This window comes from Eupeodes corollae, chromosome 2 (assembly GCF_945859685.1).
Source record: "Eupeodes corollae chromosome 2, idEupCoro1.1, whole genome shotgun sequence".
In the NCBI taxonomy this organism is placed as follows: Eukaryota; Metazoa; Arthropoda; class Insecta; order Diptera; family Syrphidae; genus Eupeodes; species Eupeodes corollae.
The window spans coordinates 104,179,831-104,199,575 of record NC_079148.1 but is presented as its reverse complement, the minus strand read 5'-3'; the positions used below and the strand labels follow the sequence as shown (position 1 = coordinate 104,199,575).

General features: G+C 36.0%; 2 protein-coding genes across 4 annotated transcripts; both read right to left on the bottom strand.

The window, feature by feature from the left end:
• Positions 1–7,167: 7,167 nt before the first annotated feature.
• LOC129947873 (probable RNA helicase armi) lies at positions 7,168–14,206 on the bottom strand. 2 transcript variants are annotated; one of them, XR_008781776.1, is made up of 7 exons: positions 13,796–14,206; positions 10,794–11,219; positions 9,150–10,700; positions 8,440–9,078; positions 8,196–8,357; positions 7,797–8,124; positions 7,169–7,345 (listed from the first exon to the last, which is right to left on the bottom strand). XR_008781776.1 is itself a non-coding variant. In XM_056058616.1 (6 exons), the coding sequence occupies exons 1-6, from the start codon at positions 14,204–14,206 to the stop codon at positions 7,861–7,863; spliced, it is 3,453 nt and encodes a 1,150-aa protein (XP_055914591.1). In that variant the 3' UTR covers positions 7,168–7,860. The 2 variants fall into 2 exon arrangements, 1 of the variants encoding a protein (XP_055914591.1); XM_056058616.1 differs by having other exon boundaries at positions 7,168–8,124.
• An 82-nt stretch (positions 14,207–14,288) lies between these two features.
• Positions 14,289–14,817, bottom strand: LOC129947874 (uncharacterized). Of its 2 annotated transcripts, none has more exons than XM_056058617.1 (2): positions 14,568–14,817; positions 14,289–14,489 (listed from the first exon to the last, which is right to left on the bottom strand). In XM_056058617.1, exons 1-2 carry the CDS (start codon positions 14,622–14,624, stop codon positions 14,289–14,291), a joined length of 258 nt encoding a protein of 85 aa, XP_055914592.1. In that variant the 5' UTR covers positions 14,625–14,817. The 2 variants fall into 2 exon arrangements, with proteins under 2 accessions (XP_055914592.1, XP_055914593.1); XM_056058618.1 differs by having other exon boundaries at positions 14,289–14,486.
• Between the last annotated feature and the right edge of the window lie 4,928 nt (positions 14,818–19,745).

The window sequence follows — 19,745 nt, the reverse complement described above, 5'->3', positions numbered from 1 at the left end:
TCCGAACGCTTCTAAGGTTCTCAAGCACGGTCTAACTTGTTTATTAGTTTCTAAACGAGTAAAATACGAGGTTGGCAGAACATTTACTTCTGCACCCGTATCAAGCTTAAACGAAATCGGAGTTGACTCTACGGTGATAGATTCCATCCAACAATTTTGTTTTCTTGTACTTATATCATATATAAAAAAATTCTTTTCATTTTCATCTGGATTGTCAATGCAATCCATCTGGTCATTTTCATTATTATTTTGTATAGATAATTCATTTACCTTTTTTGTTCTGCACGCATATGCAAAATGATTTTTTAAATTACATTTTAAACATACTTTTCCAAAAGCTGGACATTTATTTGGGGGATGCTGCTTATGGCAACGTTCACAACACTCGTACCCTTTGGTATATTGATCCTGCTTAGAAGGAAAATTATAATTAGAAATTTGATTTGGATTATGCTTCTGATTTTTTGTTTCAAATTTATTTTTAAAAGAACTATTAAATTTATTAAAATTGCTACTTGGTCCTTTCTTAATAATGTTGATTGATGAGCTCCCCGACTGTTCCTTAGCCTCGTGTTCTTTTGTGTTCTGGACGACTTCTAGCCTGGATTTGTCTATATCAAACAAGCGACATTTTTTTATAGTGTCCTCTAGAGATATATTTCCCACAGCTAATAATTTTTCTTGGCATGACTTTGAACGGATTCCAAAAATGATTCTATCTCTGATTACTTTATTCAATTCATCTTCATGAAACTCGCATGTGCTGGCCAAACGCTTCACATCAGTTAGAAAGTGATCGAACGTTTCTTCTTCTTTTTGGGTTCTGTTATATAGTTTGAACCGCTCATACACCTCGTCTTTTTTAGGGTTACAGTATAATTCGAACTCTTTCAAAATAGATTCGAGTGTTTTCACTTTTTCGTCAGGAAAGGTATAGAAGACATCAACGGCATCATCTCCAATTAGGTTAAGTAAAATTGCAATTTTCACAGTTTCAGGTTTTTTGTCACTCTCAGACGCGCACATGTATATTTCAAACCTTTGTTGAAATTTTTTAAAATTCTCGGAAAGATTTCCATCCATTACCAGATGGCTCGGAACTTTAAAATCCATTTTTCTATTTTGTTGACTTGATTTAAAATTAAATTTTTCAAGAACTTGTGTCGATAGTTTCACAATTTTACTGCTTTCATTTGTTTTCTCTGATTCACTTTCCAAATAACTTGACTCTTCTGAACCGGAACTATTTTCAGTTTCACTTTGTTCACTTTTTTTAACTTTTTGTTTAGTTTGACTTAATTTCTTTTTTAGTAATTGTCCTCTTGTCTTAGGCATAATTATTTTAATTTAATTCGGCTGCGCCATGTTCTATTAGTCTTTTGGATATTTAAGTAAACGATGTTGTCTCTTTCAAGTTGTGTCTTCAAGTCTCTTTATTAGAGCAATTTATGTAATTTCACAAAAACTGTTATACGTTAAATATAAGTATATAATTGTAGAATTAAGTAAAACAATAGATAATATAAAAGTTAAGAAGGTGTAGACCTACACTTACTTTTTTAACTTAATACAACAAAGACAACATAAATGAGCCAGTCAATATAACACGAAGTGAAATGGAACAATTTGTCGGTATTTCTCTATTCACGTCTCTCGTCAAATTACCTTCTACAAGACGATATTGGAACTCCCAACTAGGCGATGCCCTTTGTTTATGAGACCATGCCACGTAGGCGGTGGGAGAAAATAAAAAGATATCTCCATTTCGCGGACAATAACAAATTTGTGGGGTTTGGTCAACCTGGGCACGACAAGCTGTTTAAAGTCAGGCCACTCTTGAATAACATAAGGGAAAGACTTCTCCTCATACCTAAAGAAGAACACCTTGCAGTGGACGAACAAACAATTCCCACTAAGAGTCGACATCAGCTTTAGCAGTATAACCCCAAAAAAACACATAAGTGGGGTTACAAAAACCTCGTTTTAAGCGGAATATCGGGGTTCAGCTACGACTTCGACATTTTCGCAGGGGAGCAGAGCAACGTGGTTCCAGATGGTTTCCCAGATTTGGGTGTTAGTGGAAATGTTGTGTCCAGGTTGGTATCAACGGTGCCAAGTCATTTGAACCACAAAATATATTTTGATAACTGGTTCAATAGCCCCAAACTTCAACTTTGTCTTACAAAAGCGGTTCTTCTTCCACTGGGGACGGTGAGGCTAAATAGAGTTCCCAACATTGACGTGCCCAAAGAAAAAGAAAGAAAGAAAAGAGGCCGAGGAAATATTGTTGAAAAGATGGCAACCATTGAAGGCGTTGATGTTTCTTTCGTGTCGTGGTCCGACAACAAAGTCGTAAACATGCTTTCCACATTTGTGGGGTCCAATCCCACAACCAAAAAAAGAAGATGGTCAAGGAAGGATAAAAAATACATCGAGGTTGACTGCCCACAGATAGTAACCGGGTGGTGTTGACCTCTTAGATTCAATGCTCGGTCTTTGCCGAATCGACATACGGTCTAAAAAGTGGTATATCAAAATCTTTTTTCACTTTTTGGACTTATGTGTTGTCAATTCATGGATTTTGTGGAGGCAGAAAAGCGACACGTATATGACTCTCTTCGACTTTAAGCTGGCTGTAGCGGAACATTTGTGCAGGAGTAAGAAGAGCCTGAAAAGGGGACGCCCTGCTTCGATTTCAAACACGCCAAAAAACTCAAATGGACTCAAATCCTTCGACTCCTGTTTCATCACCTCACCTCAATTGTCTCAATCTCTCAAAAAAATAGGAAGGAGTCATGACATTCCGCTGAATTCCGTGCGGTTGGATCACATTCCGGAATGGCAAGAAACCAGACAGCAATGCCAAAATGACTGCAAATACAGGTCATTTATAATTTGCAAAAAATGTAGACTAAACCTATGCCTGAACAAGGATCGAAATTGCTTTGCATCATTCCACACTTAATGTTTTTTATGTTAAATAAATGTTTATTAACCCTTGAACTGATTTGTATATTTATTTTTTGTCTTCGCTTGAAAAATGAGTAACTGCACAAGCAGCCATATATGGCTTAAGTAAAATTTGATTGAAAAATGTGTAACTGCACAAGCAGCCATATATGGCTAAAGTTAATAACTTTTAATAAATTTGTTTAAATTTTTTTTTTGTTTAGTCTCTTAATTTTACAAAATGAAAAACAAAAACGACAATTTTTTTTTTCATTGGATCATAGTGCGTGCAGTAGAGGGTTAAGAACTTAAAATCTTAGTTTTAATGAAAATTGAATTCTCAACCTAAGAATTCTTAGTGTGATAGCAAAGTTTGGAGGATCCTCATATGATTCCTATATATGAGATGGATCTCAAGTGAAATCTTTGCTTGAAGGACGCTATGAAGCTTGTGAACAGGGGGAACACAGCTCTTTGCTGTTAGGTAAGCAATTATGTTTCACAGAGAGCTTACACTACAATTTTAAATCTTCTTTTATGATGTAGGTGATTCTGGCTATCCACTTCGCCCTTATCTCATGACACCATACCGCTCTTCTTCTGCTGTTGATGAGAGACCCTACAACTTGATTCATTCAAGAACACGCAACTGTGTCGAAAGGCTCAACGGAGTTTTAAAATCTATGTTCCGGTGCCTTAAATTGTGATTATGCTATTCTCCGCAAGCAGCAAGAAGAATTATTAATGCATGCTGTATGCTGCATAACTTCCGATTAAGGCACGGCCTTTTAGAAGAGGAAAATTTTCAAGATAAAAATGATGCTGAAGATGAAAGCTCTTTCCACGAAAATACTTCAGCCCATTTTCAGAGCTATTATGTCTAAAGAGACCTTCCAATACGTTACGAAAGTTCTACGTTTTGACGATCCAACCAGCCGCAGACAAAATAAAATGACAGCAATTGATAAATTTGCACCTATTCACAATCTATGGGACAAATGGGTTGAATTGCTTCCTTTATTTTACAACCCATCACCATGTGTTACGGTGGATGAACAGCTACTAGGTTTTCATGGCAGATGTTCCTTTAGGCAGTACATGCCCAACAAGCCAGAAAAATATGGCTTGAAGTTTTGGGCTTGCACTTGCGCTGAAACATCATACGTTTGGAGGATTCAGCCGTACCTAGGAAACCAGTTGGTGGTGAAGCTGAAAAAAACAAGGTGAGCGCCTGGTTCTAGACCTAGTCGAAGGATTGAAGGGCCACAATATTACCATGGATAACTTTTTTTCTTCATAGAACTTGGGCAAAAATTGCTCCAGAAGAATCTGACCATGATCGGCACTATGCAAAAAAAATAAAAGAAGTATACCATCAAAACTTTTATTAGAAAAAAAAAGACCACTATTTCAATCAACTTTCGCATTCACGGATTCCACTACACTTGTTTCGTATATGAGTAAGACAAATAAATGCACAGTGGTACAAAGCACTATGCACCACAGCCTTGAACTAGGACCTGAACCCAAAATGATGCCGGAAAGTATACAATTTTATAACAAAACAAAAGGTGGTGTTGACAATGCCGATAAAATGCTATCCGGCAAAACGAAAAACTAATCGTTGGCCAATGTGCGTATTTTCAAACATTATAGACATATCAGCATTGAATGCTTTTATAATTTTTACTCAAATCGATCCCGAGTATCAGACATCTCGTGGCAAGCAAAGCCGGAAGAAAATTCAACAATAAAGGACAACAAAACGGAGCTTGCTTGCTGTGGATGCGGCAAGAATGTTTGTAAAAGTAAACACAATCGTGACGAGTGTGTTAAATGTGTGGAAAGTGCTGAATAAAATAGTAGTAAGAACATATATATATGTACATATTATATATTTCTAATAAAATATCATTAAAAAAGTTTCCGTTTTAAGAAATATTAATTTTTTGTGTAAATACCTTATTTAAATCTAGGAGGGTCGAAAACGACCCGTCAACGTAGAATTAGTCGTTTTTTTTAAACGTAGGTTAATTTAAAACCTATACGTGGTACTAAAATCCATTTTCGATTCTAGCAGAAATTACAAAAAAATTCCATATAGGAATAGTTTCATCATTTCATATACAATCCTTGAGCATGAGGAAACTATTTTCATATGATGTTTTTTTGAAATATTTGTTGAAATTAAAAATTGGTTTTGAAATTCAGCATAACACTTAATTTGTGACTCAGAAGCGTTTGAATTATCCAAATCGAGCAAATACTTTTCGAGTGACATTGAAATTTCACTGAAATTCTTATAAGTGTTAATTGGAAAACAATATCACTCGAAAAGTACTTGCTCGATTTGGAGCTTCTTCTTTGAATAAAATAATGTAAAAAATAGAACTTTTTATTATTTATATAGTTATCGACTGTCAAAAGGTACAGAAACTCGATGATGCGATAAATAGATTTTTGTACCGATTCTTACCGTTTCTCGAAGAATTTTATCGATGCGATAGTTACAGAGCATGGGTCCTGGTCCCCAATATTACTGATTTTGGATGATGGGCATTACAGTCATACGAGAAATATAAAACTTATTGATATGTCAATGTGGATTATCTGTGCTCCATGTCTAGATACACTTCTTCGAATGTTTATTACACCTAAGTTATAAACTACCTCTTATGAAATGGCAAGCTCATGAAGAGGAAGATAACAAAATCGTTGCTGAAATCCAAAGCAAATTTAAAACTGAGATGGCATATGTAGTCGATAAGCCAAAACCTGGCTTTGGAAGCAGTAATGATGGGAATACTGCAAGGAGATTTTTCAGCGATCCAGATGTTGCAGCAAAAATTACGGTTTAAAGTTGTGGTACAGACAAAAGCTAGTTCATAACTCTCACAATCCACAAAGTCTTAATTCATGGACCACCCATAGTTGAACATACTTTGTTGCCAATATAACTAAGTGAAAAAGCACAGGAGGCACAAAACAAAGACAAAGAAAAAAATACAGAGAAAACTTCATTCATAAAATATCAGGCGTCAAGACTAACGAAGATATTGAAATCATTTTTGGTTTCTTCGAACCCATTGATAACCAGTTTACGGATACTGCCTCACAAGCGGGCGAGTATTATTCACAAGGATGTTTTCGAACTTTTGAAGGCACCTAACATCCCATTTGCATCTGATACTTCCGCCACATCAACTTATTTAAGCTCAGATGATTCTTTTGATTCAGAGTAACTGAATAATTATTATGATGTAAGAGGTGTGGCAATTAAGATCCGGGAATTTAGTTATAATTTAAAAAGTGGCAGCACTTTTTCATTTGTTATCATCTGTCTAAGCAGGGGGATTTTCCTTTTAGTTAGAGTTCAAATTTGAAGTACATAGCACGTTTGGTTTGCGTTTTAGGCGAGAATATGAACATGCGAAAGATCTGCGCAAAGATGGTGCCTTAAGTTCTCATCCATGAACAAAATCAAATGCGGAAATCGATTTGCGGCAGAGACTAGATGAGTCGGGTAGACACTGGAGACGAGACTTGGATATTTGAGTATGACCCTGACACGCGTAAGCAAAGTCAACAGTGGGTGGAAAAGAATGGGGAGCGGCCAACGAAAGCGAGTATGTCAAAGTCACATTTGAAAGCTATGTTGATTTTTTTTTTCGATATCAACGGCATCATTCATCTAGAATACGTTCCCGCTGGCCAAACATTGACTTGAAAATTCTGTTGGCGTTTTGGAGATGCTACGGACACGTGTTTTTCGTTTGCGACCAGAACTCGCCTTGGATGGCTGGATGTTGCATCACAATAATGCACCGCCCCAATCCTCGTTCGTTGTGCAAAAGTTTTTGGCAAAAAAAAGGCATCCCAACGTTCCCTCACCCACCCTATAGCCTCGATATTGCTCCCTGCGACTTTTTTCTATTCCCTAAGATGAAGTCGCAAATCAAGGGAACTCATCATGGCGGCGTACAGAAGATCCAAGAAGCTCTAACCGTGGTGCTAAACGGACTAACTTCGGAGGACTACCAAGGGTGCTTTCAATCATAAGAGAATCGTTGTGTACAGTTAAAGGGTGATTATTGAGAAGGTCGATAGTAAAATTTGCACTAAAACTTCATTTTCTTGTTTTTTATTGACAAATTCCCGGAACTTAATTGCCACACCTCGTACTTTGTCGCTTAAATCATTTAAAATATTTATTAAAACATAAAATATTATCAAGTAAATCATTAAAATTTATTTTGTATTGATTTTTCAACAGTTTAGTGTCTGAAAATAATTTCAGCCAAAAATCGATAAATACCAATGCTACACGTGCAACTGATAATAGGATTCCTCAAATATCCTGAAGGGAAGCTCTATTGTAGTAGGTATCTTTGCGTACCTGTAGTTAGAGATAGGATAATACGTTATCTCCGTGCTTTGAAAAAATTTGTAAAAATTTTAACTTAGATTTGAGTTTTTTAAAAACAAAAAACCGATCAAAAATCATGTTTTTCAAAGATTATTGTTATTAAATTAACCACTCGTCTCCTCGCACACACAAGTTAAAGTTATTAAATGAAATATTACAAATAAAATAATAATCTAATAAATTCTCATAAAATCTTAAAATATTTATAATCCATGTTTCCTGTTTGTTTATGTACTTGGTGCAGGACGTTGCATTCTTAATGCTTTCATTTTTAAAGTTTCTTTTTAGCTGGTATAGATACACCCATTACATAATTTTATCTTTCTTTTATACCTAAGTACTTAAAAACTAATGTTTAGAATTAAATTCAATTATTTAAGGAATTATTATGAAAACTATAAACAATAATAAACTAACTCACTTTGAGGTTTGTTTTGTTTTCTTTTTGATATTTTTCAACTCATTGATGTTTCTTTTTTCGTTTGTCATTTTGTTGTTTGAAGAACTCTGTCTGGTAAATCACATCCAATGTAGGCATCTTTTTCAACACAATATTTTATAAAGTCGCGCCATTTATCAGTCAAAGATAACAAATGTGGATTGCCACAAACGTATAGTAAAGCTCGAGCTCGTGAAATGGCGACGTTCATGCGTTTCGGACTGCATGCGAATCCTAGGGCATATTTAAGATCGATCGTTATCAAATCAGATGAAGAACGGACAGTGGAAATTAATACGATTTGTCGTTCCTAAAGAAAAAATGTAATTTTTAATTAAAAAAAATTAGATAAGATTAGATATTATAAACAAAAAGTCTTACTTGTCCTTGAAATTCTTCAACGGTACCAATTTTTGGCATTGCAACATCTGCTTCAGCAAAAAGAGTGCGGAGAATCTTTACTTGCTTCAGGTAGGGAGTTATGATGGCAATTTGATCTGGTTTGACATTTAAACGATAAAGTTGAATTGTCATCAGGAAAATCTATTTCGATACGAAAAAAAAAACAATTCAATACTCGTATAACAAAATTCAAGTTAAGTAGCTTAAATAATGCAACACTTACATGCTTTGCCTCAATTGGATTGTACCAAGAAGGTGAATCAGCATCCTGTTTGTTGATACCACGAATACCATGGAAAAATGTCGCATGCGTATCTGGTCGAGTATCGGAGGGTGGTAAGAGAGATTTAATCCTTTGGAGGATTTCAAATTCACTATTCCCTTTATCACTCAATTTTGGAATCAGTTCTGAATCATAGAAGAGACTGTTGTATCCATGTAGAATACTTGGTAAGGCGCGATAATTGAAAACCAACTTAGTAACCAATCGTGGATCATAGCCTGTTTTTGGAAAACGCAATTTATCCTTTCGATAGGGAAATCGAGCTGTTAAACGTTCTAGAAATGATAACCTCAAGCCCCGTTCACCAGCAAAATTATTAACAACTATCGGACCTAGCTGAAGGTGATCGCCTGCGAGTATTACTTGTCCGAAATTTTGTGTTAGTAAACATATTGGTGTGACTATTTCAGGTTCCGTACATTGGCCACTCTCATCGATGAGCACATGAGTGAAATGATTTTTCGGAAAATCCATCTGAATGAAATTGCTCAGAGTTGAACAAGTACTGACTGTTATTTTATTACGACCCAGATATTTCATCTGACATCTTAGTTTGATTCCTGATTCGGTAACAGTCATCTGTTGGCAGAAGACACAATTATGTTTACCTTGAAGAAATATGTAGATTCAATCTATTAGGAAAAACTTACCGCATCCTTTGCAGAACCATCCATAGCTATGTCAATGGTAGCACAATATTGCTTCAGATGATCAGGGATGATTTCCTTTTCGACCAATCTTTGCGCAACCAAACGAACAAAATCTCCCGGATTCAGAATTCCCGAATCTATTAATCGTGTTGAAATCAAATCGGCTGCACTATTTGACGGAGTTCCAACTAATATTCGACTATTCGGCATGGTTAAAAGAATTTGCAAAATTGTCTCCACCAAGGTTATGGTCTTGCCCGTACCCGGTGGGCCAAAAATCACATAAGGCATACAGCGGGCCTCTCCACGCAGAACTTCCTTCACTGCCTTCTTTTGGATTTCATTCAGATTTTGGTTACACCATTGCTTCGGTGCCGGTTTGCCATCAATTGTAAGGTTGCCCATTTCATCTAAGCCAGCATCAATTTGAATACTGTCGCTGAGAATAATTTTCGATGGAAACAAGAAATCTTCCCCTCTATTGGAGACAATCTTTTGCACACCATAATGCTGCTTTCGGAAACTATATCTTGAAAAGTGGAATTCTAATCGGTAATCTTCTCCGTTGTACTTATTTTGGAAGGCTGGATTGAATTTTACCAAAATTCTATTGAAAAGAACTTTGTGAATGCAACCATCATAGGCACGATTATCCTCCTCTTCGGCCCATGGATTTGTGGCGCGCACAACATCCCCAATCACTAGAGATGGTCTTTTCTCGGCTAAGTTATCTATTGTCAGGGCAAGATATTCCCCTTCACGAGTGAAATGAGCCCTATCTCGGTCGTATTGCCGAAAATTGACAAAGTGCTCAATCTCTTCAACGTGCAGAAGGGTTTGAAATTTGTTAGAGTAGTTCTTGATGTCCAACTCTTTTGTCAAAACAGGATAAAGATTGTCTAAATTGGCAATTTGGTCTGAACGAGAAGAATCTATCAGCAATACATTTCGCAGCTTGTTTGGCACTTCGTAGGACGGAATTCGATTGGCGATAAATCGACGCATAACATGGGTTCGCACACCTGGAATAATCTCTTTTTTCTTTGACCAAACTTGATTGGCATAGTTGCGAGAGCGACGTTTGATTGGAACATAAGCTTCTTCAGAATTCTCCTTATTGGGAACAACGTCCATTCCAACCGCAATTTCGATGATACGATAAATTCTAAATTTTGAAAACGTAAATTGGAGTTTCTCTTTTGCCAAACCATAGAAACGTGATTCGCAATGCACTGTGATTGTTGTAGTTTTGCCAGGTTCCAATTGTACGGGACAAATATCTTCTTTTATTTTTAATTGGGAATTACGACGTATACCGGTGAAGTCCATTCGTTGAATTACTTGGGTTTTGTCGCTGTTGTTCTTCAGTTCGATATCAAGTTGCTGAGTCTCGAAAGCCTTGGCAAAATTAAAACGTAAGCCTTCCGTTATTGTTATGATTTGGTTTGAAGACTTATTTGAATCGGATATGGGTTTTTGGGTTGTAGTTTTTGGCTTTATTTCAGCACGTTCAAGTAATTGAATGGATAAACAACGCCATAGAAAAATTCCCTTAAGAAAAGTAAACATTTTATTTTAAGTATAGACTTTAATAAAAATAAGATCTTAAATATGTAATTTGGTATATTACAAAACATAACTCACCCTATCGCATTCAATCATTACAGCACTAATAACATCCCCTTCTTGAAGATTATCTGATAAATCAATTGTGTCCATTGTAAAATAACAATCGCTATTAATAGTTCCCCAATCATCGTGTAATTTCGTCACAACACCTTGTTCAACTTTTTGCCGAGCAGCATGCACACTTATTGTTTCCAAAATTTCACCAGCAAGATCAACAAAATTCTCATCGGTTTGGACATTACAATTCAAATAGACACGATCACCTTCTTTTGGTATAAATTCAATGCGCACAGCATCTAAATCAACTGTGATTTCCTTATAGTCGGTGTCGATTGTTAGAAATTGTCGATTTCGTAACATTATTAATCCGAGTATACTACGTTGGTGAGTGTTGAAATATTTAGGATCTTTTTCTTTTAAGTTCTCAAGTGTTTCTTTGATCTGCAAATAAACGTTATATTATAAAACAAAATATCAACATTGTACATTGATTAGATTTTTTAGAATATATATATTCCGGGTGCATTAAAGGAATGTTGGCTATGCATACAAATATTAAGTCGCTGTGAATTCCTGGCAACGTAAAAACTTCATAGTTGCGAAGTACCAACAAGCCTCGGATACGGACGGATTTATGGTTGACAACCTACGCAAACGAATTAAGGACAACGAACTTCGGATATGCACGTGGAATGTTAGGTCCCTTAACAGACCACGTGGGGTCGAAGAATTAGCGGAGGCCCTAGACTGCTATAAAGCAGACATCACCGCCATCCAGGAAATACGATGGGATGGGCCGGGCAAAAAGAGGATAAAAAACTGCGATATTTACTATGGGGACTGCTGCCACGGAAACCAACAGCGCTTATTTGGATGCGGCTTCGTCATTGAAGCCAGACTTAGGCAAAAAGTCTTGAGCTATAGGTGCATCAATGAGCGCTTCATGACCATACGCATCTAGGCTAAATTCGGCAACATTAGCCTGCTATGCGCGCACGCCCCCACAGAAGAGAAAGATATGTTCTTCGAGCTCCTAGACAAAACATATGAGCAGTGTCCTAGCTACGATATTAAAATTGTCCTGGGCGATTTAAAAGCCAAGCTAGGAAGGGAAGACATCTTTGGTGGAATAATAATAAAAACAGCCTGCACACAGGTTACATAAACTTAGTGGAAACATCATATTGGAACCGCAGTCAATGCTGAGGATATGGAAGGACCATTTCTACAGACTGTATAACGGCGACGACGAACCGAATTGCACTGTCAGGCAGAAGATGATCCATTCAACATAGACGACGAAAGCCAACAATCCCGTCCCCCGACTTAGACGAAGTAAAGATTGCCATATCTAAGCTGAAGTATAAAAAAGCCGCTGGAGCGGATTGCTTGAATGCGTAGCTCTTTAAAGCAGCTGGAGATAAGTTGGTTAGGAGCATGCACCAACTTATCTGTAAGATATCGTCGGAAGAAAGCATGCCCGATGAATGGAACCTTAGTATTGATCCTGAAAAAGGAGACCCTCTAAACTGCACCATCTATAGAGGAATCAGTCTACTTAACATCGCCTATAAAATCTTCTCTGCCGTAATATGTGAACGTCTAAAGACCATCGTCAACAACCTGATAGGTCCTTATCAGTGTGGTTTTAGACCAGGAAAATCCACAGTTGATCAAATATTCACATTACGGCAGATCCTGGAAAAACCCAAGCACACCAAATCGACACCCACCATCTTTTCATCGATTTCAAGGCCGCATATGATAGCATCTACAGGGACGAGCTGTATAGAGCCATGTCTAGTTTTGGCATCCTGCCAAAAGCGGATGAAAGCACCTTGGGTCGCTTCGAGTGAAAAGTTCTTCGTGTGATCTATGGTCCCGTATGCATCGAAGGAGAGTGTAGGAGAAGATGGAACGACGAACTGTACGGGCTGTACAGCGACGTAGACTTGACCAGAAGAGTAAAAGTCCAACGACTAAGATGGCTGGGTCACGTAGAGCGAATGGAACCAATGCTCTGGCCCGGAAAGTCTTCGAATCCACACCCACAGGACAGCGCAGTAGAGGAAGACCGGATCAGGTGACGCGCACAAGTGGAAGGTGACCTCACCCAACTTGGAGCGCGAAACTGGAGACATCTAGCTAGGGACCGAGCTAGATGGAGAAGTTTGTTGGGTGAGGCCCTAGTTCACACAGGACTGTAGCACCACCTTAAGTAAGTAAATAAGTATTAGTGTGTCAGATATTTTATTTTCGATACTAACTTAATTTTTTAAAAGTCGTCTATAATTTTAATAAGTATGGGTCGTGAATTACATTATACTCATTTTGAACGCGAAGTGATGAAGAAACAAGGACAAGCTGGAAAAGCGATGGTTGAATTTGCAAAAACTTTAAACTTTTCAACTAAAAAAGAATTTAAAACTTTCTTCAAGCCTAAAGAAGAAGCGAGAGGAATAAAATGATAAACTTCTTCGCGTTTTGATTATTGAGAAGAATATGTAAGAAGAAACCATTTCTTTCTTTAAGACAACTCAAAAACGGACCAGTGATAGCTAAAACAGTAAGAAACCAACTTATAGAAGCAAGGATTCCTGGTAGAAGTCCACGTAAAGTGTTATTTTTTAACTAAGAAAACCATTATACAAAGACTCTATTTTGCAAACAAACACTAACGCCCTTTTTATTGGAATAACATTGTGTGGTCGGATGAAACGAAGATCAATTTGTTTACTTCCGATGGGAAAAAGTATGTGAGAAGGCCAAAAGACAAGAAGTTTAACTCAAAATACACAAAGAAAGACAGTTTAGAACAGTGTTGGGAATATATCATCATATTAAAATATTTTGAATACATAAAATATTTTCATTAAAAAAAATGTTGAGTATGGCTGCTCTAGTTGTATTCGCAGCTTCAAACTTATTAAGTATTTACATATATTTGTTGCACTAGGGCGCGCGGTACCAATTTTTATTTTTTCTTACAAACTCAAAATCTAAAACAAAAAACTTACTTCTTCTTCAGTTTTGACTTCGTCGTCCCACAAATTATCCCCATCCATCATATTCACTTTAACCACCCTCAAGTGATCTGACTGAGCATTCTGGTAAACAATATATTCAACCGTGGAACCAACTTTAAACTCATGGAATTGCGGTGCAGCCGAAGAATCGAAAAATATCGAATTATCAATAATTCCATTGTTGCTTCTCAACGAAGTTATAACTCCAAGCCGTTGAGCACAACTCACTTCTCCCTCTTTCAATGAAAGCTCATCCTCGGGTATTTTATTTTCTTCAATAATTTGTTCATTTTCCAAGTCTTCCTCAAAATGACGAGTTTCTTCCTCCAATTTTTTAGCATACTGTTCTTTTTGATAATCATAATCGAAAAGATTATAAACATGTTTAAACAATGAGAACATTCTGAATGATTTTCTTTTTTTTTTAGTTTTAGTGTTCGACAAAAGGAAAATAGGATTATTTTTTGTGTTTTTGTTTGCTGTATTATTGTTGACCAGCTCGTTTCTCTAGAGGATCATACATCCATTCAGTTTCTTTGAGATAATTCAATTCCTTGCGTAAATTCTGCAAACGTTTTAAGTGATTCTCTTTTGTGGAAATATGGAACCTACATTCGCTGAGAATAACGTATTTGTTGCTCGCAAAAATTTTCTCAGAATGGGTCTCGGGTTTTTTGTTGGGCTGCTAAAATTATAGTTTTGCAAATATACAAAATTCAAAATTAATAAATGTGGACACTTTTGTGTGTTAGATGCGACATACCTCTGCAGAAACGTCGGATGTACTTGGACCTTCCGATGTATTAATCTCAGTCGACATAACTAAGTTATGATTACTTCGATAGAGTATTTCTTGGTCTCTGATTAAATCAGATTATCACGATAGGCAATAAAACAAGGAAACTAATTTAATTTGATTCTCTATTATTTTTGAAGTAAAATTTTATTACATTCCAGAATTACCGGCGTCTAAAAAAAGCAAAGTTTACAGTTACCACGCCGCGACCGCACCAAGAAACACCAAATTGTGAAGTGACAGTGAACAAACAAGAAGTACAGGGATGGCTATTTGAAAATGAGCGCGTTCAAAGTTGTGGCGAAAAGTTATGGAATATTCACATTATAATCCAAAGTTATCGAAGGTTATAATCATCTATGCTGATTTTTTAACTGACATTTAATGTAAACAGTTTTATCTGTGCGAGATGATAACATTAAATCATAACAAGTAGAATGGGACGCCACCACTTAAAATAGAAACAGTCTTTTCGATTAATACAATACAAGTAAAGAATTTTATTTTATTTGATTTGTAGTTTGTTAAGAAGCGACTCTGTTTTAAAATAATAAATAAACAACATCATTCGAAAAGAAATGTACAGACTAAATATTGACAAGATGTCCATATAGTTCATCTTGGTAAATTATATTAAAACAACGCAACATGAAGACGTTTATAGAAATGACTGACACATTTCTGTTATCGTTTCTTCGCTCCAGGAAAACATTGTTGTAACAGTAAAAACCAACAGTTAAAGGGAAAAAACATATGGTATGTTATTAGAAACACTTGAATATTTCATGTTTTATAAATCGTTCCATTTAAATAAATACAAAATAATTTAAATAAGGAGTCTTAGTTTTAAAATATGGAGGTGTTAAGTGTGTTATTACACTCAGACTTTGTGTATGCTGCGTATCCCGTCAATCTCGCATTATCACACTCGGATGTCGGATGTTTTTCGGTTGCGTGTTTTTGACATTTCTTTTTCATTTGTTGTTCCCATCTTATACGATGAAGAAATGTTATTAGAGGTGTAAGACCTCCCTTACTAGCCTAGCCTTACGCGATGACTTTTTTGATGCTTAAGGCACATGCAACTTTTAGTTTCTAAACTGTGCACTATAGACTTATACGAGACTCCGCGCAAATGCCGAAACCATTCTGTCGCCTATTGGAGCAACTTTTAAGTTTGTGTTTTGACACAAACTAAGCGATCACCTCAAACCAATTACTTAGTTTGTGTCAGAAGGAATTATAGGTAGCTGCGCGGACATTAAACTAAATCGTTGAATAATTTTGTTTAAGTGCAAGAGAGATAAAATTTAGTCAATGTTTTCCTTTCACAAAAAAATCTGAGAGAAGAACCACCTTACATCTCAATTTCACTAGTTTTCTCTTTCATACATTGAAAATTGAAAATTTATTAGTTTCTTAAACCCATAAAAAATGTCTGTATCCTACTATGACACACGTAACTGTGCGCACATGTAACTAAATAGTTTCTTTCGTATGCATGTATTAGTGCATTTCAGTCGAGTGATTCTTTAAAATGTGACGAGGTTAGTAGGATACTTTCAGACGTGGAGACTAATATATCCTTCTCGTAAATTTGTTTTCATAATTCCATTTGCTACTTTTTAAACGTCAAAAGTATTTATGTACTGAATTTGGTGGTTATTATTATTTGTATCTGAAAACAAAACATATTTTTTATTTTTTTTATTTTCAGATTATTATGTTCTTCAATCATATCGAAGTGCGTCATCGTTTAAAAAATAGAATAAAACCGAAGACCTCTTCAAACGGCACAATTATTTCAAATGGAATTTTGCCTCTCACAACGCTGTAGTCGTCGAATGCTATTAACCAGACTGCAGAAAAGCAGCCACAGGAGCAGCAGTATCATGAAGAGGAGGATTCTATGATGATCCTAATCGGAGCAAATCTTCATTCGAAGAGGTTCCTTTACACACAGCCTGCCTAACATATCTTAGTTTTTACCTGCTTATTATATTGGGCTACATCAATCAATTGATGTGTGATCCAAAAGTAGCTAAAGAAAATAATCGAGAGGTAAGATGACGATTTGAATCGATTTGAAATCCCCTAACTGACTGACTGAGTCTGAAATTAGATTAGTTTTCAGGGTTATGTTACGCTTTACGATGCCTTCAAGAGCTTCTATTCACGCTATATCTATCGGAGAGCTCGAGATTGCTGGAATCTACCGATTTGCATAATCAAGGACTAAGATTGGACATTCGAGTTCACTGGAACAGAAACACGATGTCTGAACCTGAAGTCGTACAACTACTTGGGAAAAGAATCATGCATCGATTATACTTCGCATTCGATTGTCAGGAGCCACAACAAAAGTATTCAAACAAAATAACATGAACAGTGTTCTGCGACAATGTACAATTAATGGTGAGCCAAAAACAGGCAAACAATGGAAACAAATGTTGATTATTGTCGAAGGTGTTTTCAGTAGGAGGGTTCGATTGTCCGATTCGGTACATGACTGTTTACCTCCGCCGGTTTACCTCTGCCAGTTTACCACCGCCAGTTTACCTCTGCCAGTTTACCTCCGCCGGTTTACCTCTGCCAGTTTACCTCTGGACAGTTTACCACCGCCGGTTTACCTCTGGACGGTTTACCTCCAGTGCAGGTAAGGTAGTTTGAAATGTGGCTTATTTTGCTCACAGGGTGCTTCTTAATAAATGCAAAGGCCGATATTTCTGCTTCTTAGTGTTTTATTTTAAGTGTTATTCGGCCGTGAGTTTATTTATTTTTAAAAACTGTTACTCATAAATGTTTTTATGGTCAATTTCTCGTTTTGTCTATTGAAAAAAGAGAAATTTGAGCTTTGTTTGATTAAAAAGATTGAATTTTGCTAAATATTCAAAAAAAAAAAAAAACACAAAAACTTACTTAAATATCAAATGAATATTTTGCTTTAGAAAAAAAACGTTATGGTGTTGTGGAAGTGTCATAATTCATTTCATAAGTAATACAAATAAAGAACAACACAAAACTAAATGCCAAAAGTTTTCAATTCGATGCTAGTTTTGAAAATAATAAACTACCTTATCTGCTCTGGAGGTAAACCGTCCGGAGGTAAACTGGCGGTGGTAAACTGTCCAGAGGTAAACTGGCAGAGGTAAACCGGCGGAGGTAAACTGGCAGAGGTAAACTGGCGGTGGTAAACTGGCAGAGGTAAACCGGCGGAGGTGAACTGTCCTGCTTCGTGTCCGATTGCCTGAGGTTATTGCATTAAAGAAGAAATACAAAGCTTATTTGTATTTGGATGCAGCACATAGTGCGGGAACGATGGGGCCAAATGGTTGCGGTATTATTGACCATTCTTATGATATTCTAATGAGAACATTTACAAATAGCTTTGGCGGTGCTGGTGGTTAAGTGATTCAGTTGGCCTAAAGTATTTACGTTTTATGATTCGTTAAATAAGAATGTCATTTATTTGTGGTATGAATAAGTAACTGAAGTTCTATTATATTTCTATCATTAGAAATAAATAAGGAAAGTTAAATTGAATGATGTTTTATTTTCATTCAAAAAAGTTAACATCCGTCAAAAATGGCAGTGTTGAAAAGCGTTTTGGCAACCGAAAGGAAATCAAAAAAAGGAAAATCGCACACAATTTTTTTGGGGGCATTTTGTTTCGATATTCGTTTAATTAGAGGTTTATTCAGTGTCAATTTGTAAAAATCCATATCAGGAAATTTACTCTATTCTTTCATAAGCAAAAGAATAGGACAGATTTGAAACAATTTCGTTTCGTCTATGGACGCGATGTTTGGGCAACTAACGATCAAACTATTTGGTTTCGAAAAAGTTGCATGTGCCTGCCTAGCCTAAGTCTGTGCATTTTTTTGACAAAATTTTGTATTTCTACTTGCGTTGCTCGCTCAGTTTACCCAGCCTACGGTTGCCACATTGGTCGTCTGTCAAATTCGGTCATTATTTTTTTACTTGGTTAAATGATCATTTTTAATTCCATTTGGTCATAACGAAAACGTTCTTTTAACATACTCCCTTGACTAAACAAAAACAACGGTTAAACTTATTTAAGCAACTTTGTGGAAATGATAAATTTATTAAAAATATAAACTCTTGATCTGAATGGACTTAGGAAACAGGGAGTATTATCTACGCACTACACAAGCCGTACAAATTCTCAAAATCGAACCTTACTACTTTTAATAAAATTATTGTAAAAAATCGCATAATGTGATCTCATGTTAAAGCGCTTTGCTTTTATATTTCTTCAATTTTATTCTAATTTAATTAAATTTATTAGATATTTTGTGAGTTTATTTGAACACAAACTTTTTTAAAGTGGCTATAGTGGGTATACCTATCATCCACTTGAATTCGCGTGATAAAAATTAGTGCTTCCGTAAATTAAAGCTTAGTTTTTGTTTTTTCATCATATTTAAAAACGCTGTATAGAGCCTACATAAAGTTATGTAATCTCTATAATGCCTCTAAACGCAAAAATGCTATTTATAATACTAATGCAAGGTTGCATAGTCCCATAATAAGCTAAACGCGTTTAGAGGTTGAATAAAGCCTACGTAAAGAAATGATTGTTATTATAATTTCGTAAATAAGATTTTGATATCGCTCCATTATTGAAACTACAAAGAAAACAATCATGCCTTTCCAGATAAGCTTGTTAATTATTGATTTTAATAATTTAAATCACGGTTTACCAACCCGAAAAGGCGGAAAGTTTATAAAATATGGTTCACCCAATTAGCATAAAAAAAAAAGGTTTTCGAAAGAGAATATCATAAAAATAATTTGAATTATCCGTCCGGACATCAGCAGTACCAATAGAGGAAGCCACATTCCCATAGATATCCAAGCTACAATAAGATATTGGAGACGGAACGAGGTAAGTTTGTACTTAATTTGTACACCAATTCGAAATCAGTACCTTTTATGATTTGTTTATAGATTCAAGACGATATAGCAGACATCCACGGATTTAGCCAACCTACTCTTTTCCAAATTTGTAAGTGAGTGGCAAAAGCGTTAGATGCCAAAAGACTTTTGTTCATTAAAATTCAAAATTCTTTTTCGAACCAGCTTAGGACTTTGAACAACTTCTCTCGAATATGGGAATTTTTA